Source organism: Macrobrachium nipponense, chromosome 8 (assembly GCF_015104395.2).
Source record: "Macrobrachium nipponense isolate FS-2020 chromosome 8, ASM1510439v2, whole genome shotgun sequence".
Classification (NCBI taxonomy): Eukaryota; Metazoa; Arthropoda; class Malacostraca; order Decapoda; family Palaemonidae; genus Macrobrachium; species Macrobrachium nipponense.
In genome coordinates this window covers 4836957-4852228 of record NC_087203.1, presented here as the reverse complement: position 1 = coordinate 4852228, position 15272 = coordinate 4836957, and the positions used below count along the sequence as shown (strand labels likewise).

Below are 15272 nucleotides of genomic sequence, written 5' to 3'. Positions count from 1 at the left end.
ATGACGTCAGAGGCGTTAGCCGTAACGGTAGCGAGGTGTGGGCCTTAGGTTGGCTCCTCTATAGTTGAGGGATTTTGAAGAAGGATGAATCTAAATGGCAAAGGACCTCTGGTAGTGGTTTCACTCGCCCCAGAAACCATACTGACACCTTAAAATAAGGTGAGCAATCCAGAATATTCTGGCAATTCCATATTAACTTTTTTCTCTGGTATTATAGCAATATTTTACCTTAGAAATGAGTGCTAAAGGGACATTTCACTGGGCGACACGGGCCTTTGCCCAGAAATAGATTTTTCCTTCGTCAAAATCCTTTTAATAAGGCGGTCCAGTTGGCGAGAATTCTTGGTGGTGAAGGCTTTGACAATATCACTGAGGATGAAGTTGCCACCCTCATTCATGCCCACTGACAGACCAGGATTTAGAAGACCCGATGAAGTCTGCCTGCGAGGAAGAAAACACTCCAAGTTCTGGAAAGGAACAGGAGCAGAAGGAGGAGGACCTGACTTTGGGGTGCCTGTCCCACATTAGGAGAATGATCAATGATGCTCAGGAGTTTGTTGCAACATGAGATCCTCATACAGAAAGCTCCCTAAAGTTTTCAAATATCCTTGATACAGCCTTGGAGCCCTATAATCAAGCCCTCAGCACCATTAAGAAGCAACGGCAGCAGCTGCCAATCACCATGTTTATCACACATACGAAGGATCCTCCAAAGCCTCCCCAAACCCCTTTAAGTAGTGCCTCCCAAATTGCCAGAAGCAATGTCTCTTGAATTGCCTGAAGAAGTGCCTTCCAAATCGCCCAAGTCAGTGCTTGTGAAGAGTCTCCTGAAGGTGAACAGACGCCCTCATAGGAGATGTAACTCCTCTGCTTAGCTGTGCAGTCTATTTTCATCATCATTCATTGGACTGCACAGCTAATTCATCATCATCATCACCTTTAATCAACATTTATCACTGGTGAGTATCCTTATTTACGTATGTTGTACTAGTGTATAAATGTTTTTTAATGTTCCATACGTTATACTAGTGTATAAAATTTTTTAATGTTTATACAAATTTTTTTCTTTCTCTCTCCTCTCTTGTGATTTTACATACAATTGTTTCCCTTGTAAAAAGAAAACTGGACGGCTTGAATAGGAACTGTACAAAAGAAAAAGTGCATGACTGAATACTTATGAGGGGACTGAATTACATATTTTCACACATACATAACTAAGTCATACAGTATGTAAATATATTTTTAACTATAAAATGTCAGATTTACTTTGGATAGTATTAATAATAGTAGAGCGTAATAGTTGAGTGAACCCCGTATTTGCGTTCTCCGGATTCACAGACTCACAGATTCGCGGATTTCTATCTGGAACACTTCCCTGCATTATTCGTGGAAAATTCGCTTATTTGTGGTATTTTTCTATGAGAAATATCCACAAATACCTGGTTTTTTTAAATTAATTTCATCATCATAAAATGCAATTTTTTGTGATAAAAATATTAAAAAAAAAGGTATAAAAATTTCAAGTACGTTTTTCTTGAGTTTTAACTAAGAAAATGGGAGGTTTTTAGCATTTTTATATGGGTTCCAACTATTCGCAGGTTCTAATTATTCACGGGGAGGGGGCTGGTACGCATCCCCCGCGAATACGGGGGGACCATTGTATTTCAAAGATCATGTACAGTAATAGGATGATATTTTAATGTATATTTGAAGTAGGATGTTATTTTTAGGGATACTGTGGTGTTTACACATTCAAGATGGGCAGTTATAAGCATTTTTTGAGGGGGGTTGTAAGTATTCGTGGATTCTAGCTATTGGCAGGGGGGTTTGGAATGCATCTCCAGCGAATACTGGGGTTCCACTGTACTAGCTAATGTTTTCACAACCAAAAATCAAAAAGCATCAACTTCCAGTGCCTTTATCTCCAAACCTGGACAATCATGCAATAACAAAAGATCCATTTCTACAAACTGGAACAAAGAAGACCAATCTGCCTTTTTTTTCACTAGTCCCTGATTTCAAATGGAACCACCTATCTGGTGGTCCAAAGTGAGCCAAAGAGCTATCAGTTCCTGTTGCTTCAACAATGGGCTGTTTGCTATCCTATCCCAGACAGGAGGATGGAAAGTCTTTTACACTCCCTCCTTTCTGAGCTTTGACTTTCATGTGTGAATTTTTAAACTGTAGTCTAGACTTCATCTATTTAGCAATACTGTCTGTATGTCAAGTGTGGGTTGGATCACCCCCACCTTGGTTGACACAGTTTTACATTTCCTGACCTAGCAGTTTAAGGACAAGTGCCTTACCAAAATTATGACATACAAGGATGCATAAGTGGAGCCTTAGCTATATGGATTTGGCATTGATTCATACACAGAAGTTTTTAATTCCCTTCTCTTGTCCTTTGTATTGCAAAGATGAACTCAGTAAGGCTTCCCATTACACCCTGAATAAGGTTCTCTGACACCTGTCATCTCAGTTCACCAGTCCTAGTGTAACTACAGTTCATATATTCAAAAATGGCAGTCTTTTTGGCCGCCTTGCATCCCAGCTCTCTTAGATGGGGACAACATTTCATCACCTATACAGCTAGGCTTCACTGTTCATCTCCTGGTCTGTCACTTTCTGGGCAAGAATGAAGGACCTTTTAAGAAGAAATCCACAAGTCTTCTATGGGAACTCAGTATCACATATAAAAAAATTACGCCTAGTCCACACTCTCCAGGTTTCCTTATATGTCATGGCAAGTGATTCAAATTGTCATTTTTGTTTGCACCCTTTAAGAAACAAGCCATTCTCTCTGCATGGGCTGAGAATTGTCTTAGTGTCCCTAATCACAAAAGCAGAACCTCACTCCCTTCCTCTGTGGCAAGAGTTACAAGGACTGGGTGTATCATTGGCTTCTTTGGAGGCATTTCTCATACAGAAATCTCTCAAATTTATGAGGTGGTCATCAGGGCTACTACTCCTTGAACACTGCTGCCACGACATCAAGGAAATTAAATTACATTGTGCCAGAGTAGGTGGTATAGTAAGTCCCATCATCCTCACAGGCATCTTAGTGAAAAGCAATGGGCCTTTTTGATGCTTAGTAATTCTGAGATATTGCTAGGGAGGGGTGCCATAATTCCCTATAACAACAAAACACTAACTGGTATCTTGAATAAAAGTAGGTTGGTAGAAACTTGCATGGCTTTGACAAAGAAAAAACCAGTTTTTGGTAGCTGATGTGAGTCCTTCAACCTACCCACTTTTCCTGATGAAAAGATATGGGAAATTGTGACGAGTGTTATTCTAGCAAAGATGTGATTGAATATTCGGGATCTTGGCTGACCTGCTTGATCTTGCCACAAATGTGTGACAGGTGTGAACAAGAAAACTGAGTACTAGATGCTGCAGGCAAGGGAGAGCCTTCTTGCTTTTAGTTCTTATATACTCTTATCACTGTGTCTAATCGAAGGCACTATTCTGACCAAGATCAACTATAAGGGAATTCTTTGATATTAGTTGGTCTGTCATAAGGAGCCTATTCCTTTGAGGAGCAACAGCAGCTTCTGAAAATAGGTTTTACTCTAAACCTGTTTTTCAAGTTTTCTTTCTCGTTTTATTTTGTTTTCATTCCTTTACACAATACAAGTATTTTCTTCAACATCTACTATTTCATTTTTCTTCTTGGTCATGTTAACAAAGGTATGTGCAAACATACTCATAAGGTAATGCTAATGTACACATGAAAAGATTTGTACAGACTTACAACAGTACTTTCACTTTAAGTGCTGGTGAACAAATCAAAGTTAAATATAAGCAGTGAATATTTACTAACCTCGGCTAATGTCCCAGAGTTTGAGTTTCCGATCAGCGCCTCCAGTTGCTACAATTTTTCCTTGGGGACTGAAGGAAATGCAGTTCACCTCACCATCATGAGCATCCTTAACCAACAGAAGGACATTGCATTAATATACAAATTCTAATATTTAAACATTAGTATATCATAAAATCTTAATACAATAACCTATGATGGTATATGACTTTGATAACCAAGCAATAAATGGTACTACTTTACTAACACACCAATTAGTAAATAATTGCTCACAATTTCATATATAATTCATCAATGCTGGTTTTGGAAGTACTTCCAATGACACTCAACATACATTAATTACTGCCTGCACATCATGTATTTTAAATGCAAATCAGTAATGTCGTGAAAACCCCACCACAATGGAATCACCTGATCTGTCCCAGAGAAATTTTAATTCAGAGAAGGATATAAAAACTTTTAAAGATTTACAATTTGCCATAAAACATCCAGAGTACTGTATTGTTCAAACTGAATAAGTGGTGCACTGTATCCAACACACACACACACACACACAAATAATGAAACCAGCTCCAAGCTTTACCTCATGTTACTCTCTACCTGTACCTTACTTTTGATTCTTAGAGGCAGGATAAAACCACCTTTCCTGTTCAATAAGATTAATAAAGGCATATATTCAGAGAATAGATAAATTTAATTTATTTCTAAAACAAAAGCAGGTACAGGAATTATACAGCAATTGTCCCAAGATTAAGAGTATAGTTTAAGAGTAGTTTATAGGAAATATACTGTGTGTACTTGTCCCAAGATTATGAGCGGAAAATTTTCCAGAAAAAAATAAACTTTTACTTTTTATAAGTACATATGTATACATAGAAAAACAAAAGGGGTAAAAGGTAAGGTAAACCACTGGCTTGTGGATGAGTTTTTAAGGCATTGTTTTGGGAGCATTCTGTGGAGGGGGATGTCTGGTATCAGAGGTAAGATTTAACCTTATTTTACCTCAAGAGTCATCAATGGTTTGATATTTTTATTCTTGACAATGATACACAATCCTTTGACCGAAATACTATAATCTGAAAAAATTTTGTTGAGAGTAGAGAGCCAATTCATAAGCTTGGTGGTCTGGCGTGCTAACGGCTGACCCAAGTTATTTGGGAGTGTGCTGCTACTCAATGATTTTCTTAAGAAATACCAAGAATTGACCATAGAAAATCCCAAGATTAACCAAAAAAAATCCCAAGATAAAAAAGTAATTGTACATCTGGCAAGGCTTATAGTCCTAAATAGAAACTCCTGCTAATATGAGTCTCTTTAACCAATGGGTATTAGCACATATGCATACACTGTGAGTGTGTGTTTGTTCATAATGTAAAATATAGGTAATACATCTTTGGAAGACAAAAAGCATAAATTCTGTTGTTGTCAGTCACGTAGAATATAAAGGATGTGACCAACAGGAAACAGAAATGGATTAAAAATTCCTCAAGAGATTAAAGAGATGAACTCTCTGTCAGGAAATGATACTGCTAATTTGAGTCTCTTTAACCAATATGCACACATTATGTGTGAGTGTGTGGTATTAATGTTTTAAAAAATGTGTAGTACAGGTAATACATCTTTGGAGGACAGATTTTCTTTTTCTTTTTGAAACAGACATGGATTAACATTCCTCAAGAGATTAAAAGAAATTAATTTTGTTCTGAAGGTATGTCAACGCAGCGTTAATACAGTCAACCGCCAGTATTCACAGGGGATGTGTACCACAACACCCCCATCCCCCCCAATTGCTAATCCGTGAATACTTAAAACCTCTCTGTAAATGTTTATAACTGCCTATTTTGATCATTCAAAAGCAAAAAAATGCTTATAGTACCTAGGTATTATTTTATTAGTTTATCACAAAATGTGCATTTAGTCACAGAAATTATATAAAAATATAGTAATCTATGCATTTTTCGATGAAAAATACTGCGAACAGGTGAATTTTCCACGAAAATAATGTGTACAGTAGTGCCTCAGACTTTGAGTTTAATCCGTTCCAGAAGGCTGGTCGAAATGCGATTTCTTGGAAGTATGAAACAAATATCTCCATGAGGAAATAGGGAATCAGGATAATTCATTCCAGCCAACCCAAAATGCCCTTTTCAAATTTTTTCCTGTTATTAATGTGTTTAAAGGTTAAATTAAGAGTGTAAAATAATAAAACAGTAGTACTTTATATGAAGTAAAGTAATAAATCAGTACTTTATATAAAGTAAAATTTTTTGACAAATTTTGTCTCTGTGTACGATATACAAACTGTTAGGTGAAAATGGCATACGGCTGGCTGGGATGGAGGGAGGAGAGGAGAGGCAGGAACCCTATGAGGACACTGAAATGGTCACAGTAGGCAATGGTTGATAACAAAATCAATCTTATTCATATTTTACAAGGATAATCAAAGGAATCCATAGTGTGTGTGTGTGTGTGTCACTGAGAGAGAGAGAGAGAGAGAGAGAGAGAGAGAGAGAGAGAGAGAGAGAGAGAGAGAGAGAGAGAGAGAGAGAGAGAGAGTAATCAGTATGAATGTTGAAATGTTTACACTTGGATCTTAAGTGTAAATAGGATAATCTTAAGTGTAAGTAGGATAATACATAATTACAGTGGAACCGCAGTTTTTGCACTTAATCCATTCCAGAACCTCTCACGAAAACCGAAACAAACAAAAACCGAAACAATAAATTCCCATAAGGAATAAATGCTACAAGTAATGTATTCCAGACCAACCAAAATATTAAAAAAAATACATTTTATGGGGAATAAACAGTTTTACATACAGAAAACAATGAGAAATAAATATAAATGTCTAATGAAATTAATAAATGAACATTTAACCCTCTTGTGCACTTGCCAAAAATATATGGGTGTACAGTACATGACTTTTCCCCCGGGGCCACAGTGGGCCAGGAGGTGGACAAACACCACCACACAAAAAAAAAAAAAAAAAAAAAAAAAAAAAAAAAAAAAAAAAAAAAAAAAAAAAAAAAAACAGGTTTTAATGTAGGAAAAACATATTTTTGGTAGTCGCTGTTGAGTCCTCAAAGGAGTTATTCTCCCTGGTGTGTGCCAGCACCCCAAGGTGATCAGACTAATATCAAAGAAATATATTTTAGGCTGGTCTTTTAGCCAGGTATTATGCCATAGTGCTAACACTATGACAAGTGATAGAGTATAATGGAATCAAAAGACAAGAAATATAAAGTTCTATGGTGACTTACCTAAGTATGCTGGGTATGGTTGCGACCTTTATGCATCTTCCCCAGCGATAGACATCATACCCACCCATTAGGGAGACCCCTGGTTTTCTGTTGTGGCACCTATGGGGTCAGGACTAACCATACCACCTACTGATACACAGTGCATTCGAATTTGTTCCAGCTCAAGGCAGTAGTGTAAGAATACTGACTCTGATGACCACCCAGTACATTCAGAAACTCCTTCAAATGATATATTTCTGAACAAAAAAATGGCCAATGATGTACAGTGGTACCTCGAGATACGAAATTAATCGTTCCGAGGCAGCCTTCATATCATGAGTTTTTCGTGTCTTGAACTGCATTTTACATGTAAAATGCCTAATCCGTTACAAGCCCTACAAAAACACCCCAGTAAATATATTTCCGGGCCTACAACACATGTTCTAGGGTTACGACGCCGATCAGACAGGAAGAAATATGACTCCAAAAAGGCAAAATACTGTACTTACTTGAGTAATATTCAACTGCATGTAATGTTCAACCCCATTTTTACTGCATATATTAGGACTTTAGCATATGTCCCTTAGCAATAAGCCTAGCCTATGTTAGCGGTTGCTACTGGTAGCCTAGTCTATGATTCTGACATCTAAAACCTAAGAAGCTAAAAGCTTAGAATATGCCAATAAAATGTATAAATAATCAGTATGTACTCATTTCACATAATTATTAATTAATCATTAACTATAATACAAAAGAAAAAAAAAAAAACCTTCCAATCGTTTGTTTACATTCACCTCTTATGAGTACCGAACGAACGCCAAGCAATCACTTTTCCTAGGACACAGTAAGCCATAAATTTTCATTAGTATCTCTCTTCAACTAATGAAACTATCAAAAAGTATAACAACCATTCATTTCCATTCTTTATTTTTTCTAATCTTTTACCTAATAAGGAGATCAAGAGTTACTGACAGCTATAATGAAACATATACGTAACGTAATATTAAAATAGAAGAAGAATTCTAAAAATATGTATTTGTTGGCTTCGATGATAGCAGTCTGATTTATTTTATATTTTATGATATCTAATTCACAATTTTTTTTTATTAAATGTATTGCATGTACTCATTTCAAATAATTATTAAGTAACCATTAACTGTAATAAGCAAAAAAAAAAAAAAAAATAAAAAAGAACTTCCAAACTTCTGTTTACATCCAGCACTTACGAGTACCAAACGATCGCCAAGCAATCACTTTTCCTAGTACACAGTAAGCCATAAATTTCCATTATCTCTCTTCAACTACTGAAAGTACCAAACAGTATAATAACCATTCATTTCTATTCTTTATTCTATCTTTACCTAATATTTTTTTTTATTAAATGTATTGCATGAATAAGTTTTTCAATTTACAGCATCCTTTTACCAATAGAATACATAAAGCACAAGGGGTAGATGCTGACCAATAGGAGAGCAGGATCTTATGGGGTAACTAGCATCAGGAACCAATGGGAGAGCGGGAGGATGGTGGCGAGTTTTAAAATTGTTCTCAGTGGTCCAGGCAAATCTCGGGACCTTACAGCAACAACCTTTTCTAACTTGAGCAATTTTCGTATGTAGAGCCGTAAAATTTTTCGTATTTGCTTTCGTATGTCGAGTTTTTCGTAAGTTGAGCCTTTCGTATGTCGAGGTACCACTGTACTTAATTTCCTAATTATCATGTGATCTAGGAAAGGAATGTGGGTTAGCCTTTTTAATGAAGGACACTAAAATTATTCTTAGACCTTGTAGAGAGAGTGGTTTGTTCGTGCTAGGATGTAAGAAAATTGGACCTTCTGAAACATTTTCCGTGACCTCTAGGTAATCCTTAAGTGCTTGAACTGGGCATAATGTTTTGTCTGCTAAACTGAGTTGTCTTATAAGAATAGATTTCCTCTTTAAAGGATTCTCATTCTTGGCCAAGAATGATGGCCCAGGGGATAACAACAACTGGTTATCAGCAGTTTGTGTGATATATCATCCACATTTAAGAGAGCCCAATTCACTAATGAGTGCTCCTGATGCTAATGCTACCAGGAATATTGCTTTTTGAAGCATGCATGTGGTGGTTACGTTGAATTGAGGAGTACATAAAAGTTTGAGTACCTTATTCAGGGACCAAGTAATTGGAAGTCTTTCAGGAGCAGGGGTCTGCAAAGAAAAAGACTGCAGAAGGGAAGTGACAATTTCTAAGTTGGAATCAATCCCAAATCCATAAAGCAAGGGTTCTGTTAATGCAGCCTTGTATGCTATAATTCAAGTGTTTCTATAGAAATTTCAATAGGACTCTCACTCTGGATATAATCTAACCATATTCTCCATATGGACTGTGATTGTCGGATATATGATGTCCGTGGTTTTTGCACTAGGTACCTAGCAATATTGGGTGAGTAGTTTTCACAGTAGATTATATTTAAAAAATCCACACATGAAGGTCTGGGCTTAGAAAGGAGGATGCGTAAACGACTTTCCCTCTTACTTTCCGGGATAGTACAGCAGATGGTAATGGAATTGACCTCTTCGTCTGCTGCAGAAGTAGTAGGAACCAATGCCTGTTTGGCCAATTTGGGGCTATTAGGTAAGCTGTTCCTTTGAAGGTTAGGAGCTTGTTCAAAACCTTTGAAATCTGGGACAATGGAGGAAAAAGATAAATTGTCTTCCAGTTGTTCCAGTCCTGTTGGAAGGCATCTCTCACTATTGCTTGATTGTCCACATTTGGGGACACATATACTGGGAGTTTGTGATTCTCATATGTGGCAAACAGATCCACTTCCGGTTGTGGAAGTAGGTTGTATATTATTTGAAAGGGGTGGTTGTCCAATGATCACTCTGTTGAGGCTGTCGTGTTTCTTGACAAAGAGTCTGCTATTACATTGAGTGACCTTGTAAGGTGAGTTGCAGACAAATGCCACTTCTTTTCCTGTGCCATCCGAAGAATGGCTAACATTACCATATTGAGAATAGGTGAGCATGATCCCAATTTTTTTATGCAAGACATTGCAGTCGTATTGGCTAGGACCAGCAGAATGTGTGTCTGTTCTGAAAGTTGAGTTTTTTTCGAGACAAAAAGACAGCCATCAGCTCTAGGAAACTGATATGACAATTCCTTAGAGTAGCTGACCACCTCCCCGCTACCTCACAATCCTCCCAATGTCCTCCCCAGCCTGTCAACGAGGCATCTGTGTGTATTGTTACTTTTACAGATGGAGTCAGGCTGACCTGTTTTGCCAGATATTCCTCCCGTGTTCATGGCCAAAGTATCTCCCCAAGTTTTTTATGCATTTTGTGAGATTTGTCTCGCATCCTTTTTCTTGTATGTGACATCCAAAATTTGTTGACATTTTTCAGTTGCAACCTGAGTACTGGATCTATTATAGATGCAAACTGTAGCAGACCCATCATGCACCCTAATTGCCATCTGGAAGCAATGGGGAGAGTCAGGAACCTTTTCAGGTTTATCCTTATTCTGTTCTGAGTTTTGAGGGGAAGATACAAAAGGCTGTAAACCGTGTCCCAACACATTCCCAGCCACTGAAAATGTTTGCTTGGTGTGATACAGGATTTTTTCCAGTTTATAATAAAGCCTTTTGACTGGAGTCTGTTGACTACTGTTCCTAGGCTTTTCAGGCACTCTTTTCTTGTGACTCCCCATGCTAACCAGTCGTCTAAATAAGCTATCACATGTATTCCTTCTTTCCTGAGTTCCCGAACAACTACCGTCACCAATTTTGTACAGATTCTCAGGGCAATGTTTAGCCCGAAAGGCATGACCTTGAATCTGTATGTACTTTTTCCTATCCGGAATCCTAGGAAGGGGCGGAAGGGAACGGCAATAGGGACGTGCCAATATGCATCTTTCAGATCTATAGAAACTGTCCAGGTCCTTCTTGGAATGATAGAATGTACTTGGGAAATGGTAGCCATTCGAAACTTTTGGCAAACAATGTGTTTGTTCAATGCTGACAAGTCGAGGATCATCCTTCATTCTGAAGAAGCCTTTTTGGGAACACTGAAGAGATGTGCCTGGTGACGATGTAAGAATGTTTCTCTATGGCTCCTTTTAAGAGGGTCTTCTGCACGTAATCTTTCAAAATGGGTCCAGTTTTTTAAAGAACCCTTTCAAAGGTGGAGGGGGGTGAAACCATTTCCACCCCTGTCCATTGAGAATAATGCTGTGTCCCCAAAGAGAAGACTTCCATTCCGTTTGAAACTTCTGAAGTCGACCCCCGACCAAACAATTCCTATTGGGATCCCCCCTTCCTCTGCCTTTTCCCTTAATGGGCATTCCAGGTGTTGCTTTTCCTTTTCCTCTATAGGCTGGTTTTTGGACCTTGTGAAAAGGTTATGCTTTTTGCTGTGTAGGTTTTTGTCCATTTTGAGGGTACTGTCCCTACTGTCTACCTACCTGCGTATGAGGAGAGCTATTGGAAGTAAATGGAGGCCTATGATGATTTTTGATCAATGTGTGCCTTTTTTTATTTGGTTTTGGATTTGTAAGGAGAAATTTCTGGTTTTTTGTTTCCTGAAATCTTTTCCCAGTACAGCATACACTATGCAATTTTGTCAACGTGCTTGTTCTTTTATTTGAGTCACAATAGACTCCTCAAACATGTTTCAACAGAAGGCATTAGACTGTAATAAGGTGTCACATTGGGAAGCGACTTGGAGTTTTCCAGTACCTCTATTCGCGCTTTTATGCGCCAGTCCAAAAATTCATAGAGAACTTCCCATAATGTTCTCATAAGACTTTTAGCCATAACAGCAAAATTCATTCTCGATTCTTCTGGAAGCCTATTTGTGGCTACTTCTAACAGTGAGGAAGTGGTTAAGACACTAAGGAGGTAGGTCCTAGCACAAAACGCTGATGCTGATGTACCTTATGAAATCCTTTTCATTGAAGTAGCAAATTGCCGAGTTGCAATATCTAGGGGGAGCTTTTTCCTATCAAAGGGAAGCTGTAGCATTGCCCATTCTTCGGTGGAGTTTTCTGAAACTGGGATAACTGAAGTAAATAGTTTTAGTTCTGCCAATGGTTCATGCTTTCTGGTTACTACATAATTTTGAAAATGTGTTTTCACATGATTTATGACTTTAAATGTGAAGGGGCAGAAGGCTGGTGGTACATGGTGAGCCACCTGTCTTGTTCATAATGGTACTATAAATTCCTGTCCCATTTACCTGGTGAAGAGTTTCATCTACAGCTCTTAATGCCAAATATCCAAATAAAAGAACAGTTTCCTTTTGAGGCTTCTCCACGTCTGGCACAGGTGGTATCATACGCCATTCAGTGTTAGGAAAGGCTGCCCTGTCCCTAAATTCAACATGTACTACTTCTATCATGGTCTTTCTCTCAATAATAAGATACTATCTATCCTGAGAGAAAATGCAGCTTGAGGAATCTCGCCAAGGGTTATCAACATCAGAGTAGGATTTTCGAGTCTCTGCTAGATTTTGGTCATAAGACTCGTAACAGGAACTGGCCATTTTGTTGGTTCCAGTTGGGTTTGCACTCTTAACTATTGTTTGGGCAGATTTGGTTTCAATTCTCCCCATTCTATTGCAAGATGCAGGACATTTACATTTTGGTGTATCATTCACTATGTCCATTATCTTTGCCTTTCAGCATATACCTTTACGTACGAAAATGGTTTATGTATACGGTTGCGTTCAAAGCGACATTTTTTGTTTTGATAAACTTTTAGAAATTTTAATAGTAGTGGTAGTGTAATTACAGTAGTAATAACATTAAGGCTAAAATTAATTCGAACTTCATTATTATTTTGGCAGTATTCGTATATAACTTCTCTGAACAATGAAGTCATACAAACGCTATTTGTCATAGATTATCGTAAGTATTGCTGTTTGTTATTGGCGACGAAGCGTAAACGAAATACATAAAAGCATTTTTTACCTTATATATTATCGTCATATCTTCATAATAAAAAGGCTATTCGTGGAGTAATTCCATATCAGTGAAATCAATTTTATCTATGCGAGGCCAGCCAGCTGACAAAATGTACGTACGTATATGAAAATCAAATTATGGTAGCGTTCACAGCAAGATTATCTTTCGAAATCGACTTTGCGACTTCGTTCACTTTGATATTTTTAACGATACAATAACTATCATTTGTACTACTAAAACCATCTTCACATAAGTAATTTTTCGTAAGATATGTGTTGTTACAAAAGCTAGCTTATACATAAAAGGCTTTTATAATTTAAGTCACCATATACATATGTACCCAAACTCATTGTGGGGAAATTTACTACTGTTTCCTCGGATATTGAAATACTTTAGCATCATTCAAACACTTTAATAATATAATGCATAAATACTAGGCTATACATATTTACATCGTATACAAATACTACATACAGTTATATACACATACTTTTATATACAAAGTTAACAGTTATATACACATACTTTTATATACAAAATTAATCATATGAGTAGTGATCAGACGACAGCTGTGCACTGGACTACGTACGTACTACTTGGAAGATAAAAAAAACAAACAATTTTGTTGTTGTTAGTCGCCGGGATAGATTAACATTTTTCCAGAGATTAAAGAGCTGAATTTTGTTTTGAAGGTATGTCAACCGCGTTAGTAAATAGGTATCATCTTCTAAGGAATTTTTTTTTCTCTTCTTTTTGCGGAAGAATCTTCAAGCCATTTTGCATTCAAAGTAATGAGAAGGAATCATTCTATTCTTCATGAAATCAGTAAAATACTTACACTAATAATAAAACCTAAAACATACGTACTGTTATGCAAAACACATACATCATCGTTAGCTTCGTGTGTGTAAACGTTCATTCTAAGAAATTACAGAGTAGTATAACTAACACCTGATTGGTTGGTTGGTAGCCATGGAGATCTGTTATCCAATGACTGCCCTCTGCTTCTGTTCTATTTATAGACATACGCCATGGATGGCACTAGGTTTGAACGTTTCCATGTTCGTGATTTTCTGACTGCTGACGGCAAAAATTACGCAATAATTTTCTTTATATAATTATTCCTTCGTGAAAACAATAATAAATATCGCGGTTGACATACCTTCAAAACAAAATTCAGCTTTTTAATCTCTGGAAAAATGTTAATCTATCCCGGCAACTACCAACAACAAAATTTTTGTTCGTTTTATCTTCCAAGTAGTACGTACGTAGTCCAGTGCACAGCTGTCGTCTGATCACTACTCATATGATTAACTTTGTATATAAAAGTATGTGTATATAACTGTTAACTTTGTATATAAAAGTATGTGTATATAACTGTATGTAGTATTTGTATACGATGTAAATATGTATAGCCTAGTATTTATGCATTATATTATTAAAGTGTTTGAATGATGCTAAAGTATTTCAATATCCGAGGAAACAGTAGTAAATTTCCCCACAATGAGTTTGGGTGCATATGTATATCTAAGATGACTTAAATTATAAAAGCCTTTTATGTATAAGCTAGCTTTTGCAACAACACATATCTTACGAAAAATTACTTATGTGAAGATGGTTTTAGTAGTACAAATGATAGTTATTGTATCGTTAAAAATATCAAAGTGAACGAAGTCGCAAAGTCGATTCTATGTCATGTTTTTAACTTTAACGTATAGTGGTATGAAAAACACCAGTGTGTCGTAGCGATGCGTCATCAATATAGTGGTATGAAAATACCACATGGTGTTGTAGCGATACGTAATCACAAAGTACAAATCATTCTCTCTCTTCTCCTCTCTCCATCTCTCTCTCGCTCTCTCTCTCTCTCTCTCTCAGGAATAAATACGTACGTACTGTAATTTGCAGTAAATGTGTAGACATTGTGTGCGTGTTTAAAAAAATGTGCAGTACACACACATTCCGATGTTTCGGTTTTTGGAATTTTTCAGATTTTACGACTCTTCAACTTCAAGATCGATATGGTAAAATATATTATATAGTCATACTTATTGTTAAAATTCACAAGTTGAACTGCAAAACATTATTATATTTTGATTGTTATGTACATATATTTTTTGTGTTTTACGGAATGTTTGTTTTGAAAATAATACCCATTAGTGAACATATGGTATTAATTGTCCCACTATTTTATTATAGGTGATCTTAATTATCTCACATTCATTTAACAGTATTATATTAATATTTATTTAAATAAACTGTAATTAATA

The 15272-nt window shown here is 36.8% G+C and overlaps 1 protein-coding gene across 1 annotated transcript in view; it reads right to left on the bottom strand.

The window, feature by feature from the left end:
- LOC135222596 (autophagy-related protein 16-like) overlaps nucleotides 1-15272 on the bottom strand; it is a gene marked incomplete in the record, with an annotated part of 256503 nt that overhangs the window by 85328 nt on the left and 155903 nt on the right. The window contains 1 exon segment of the mRNA XM_064260686.1: nucleotides 3824-3929. Coding sequence (XP_064116756.1) covers nucleotides 3824-3929 — 106 coding nt within the window.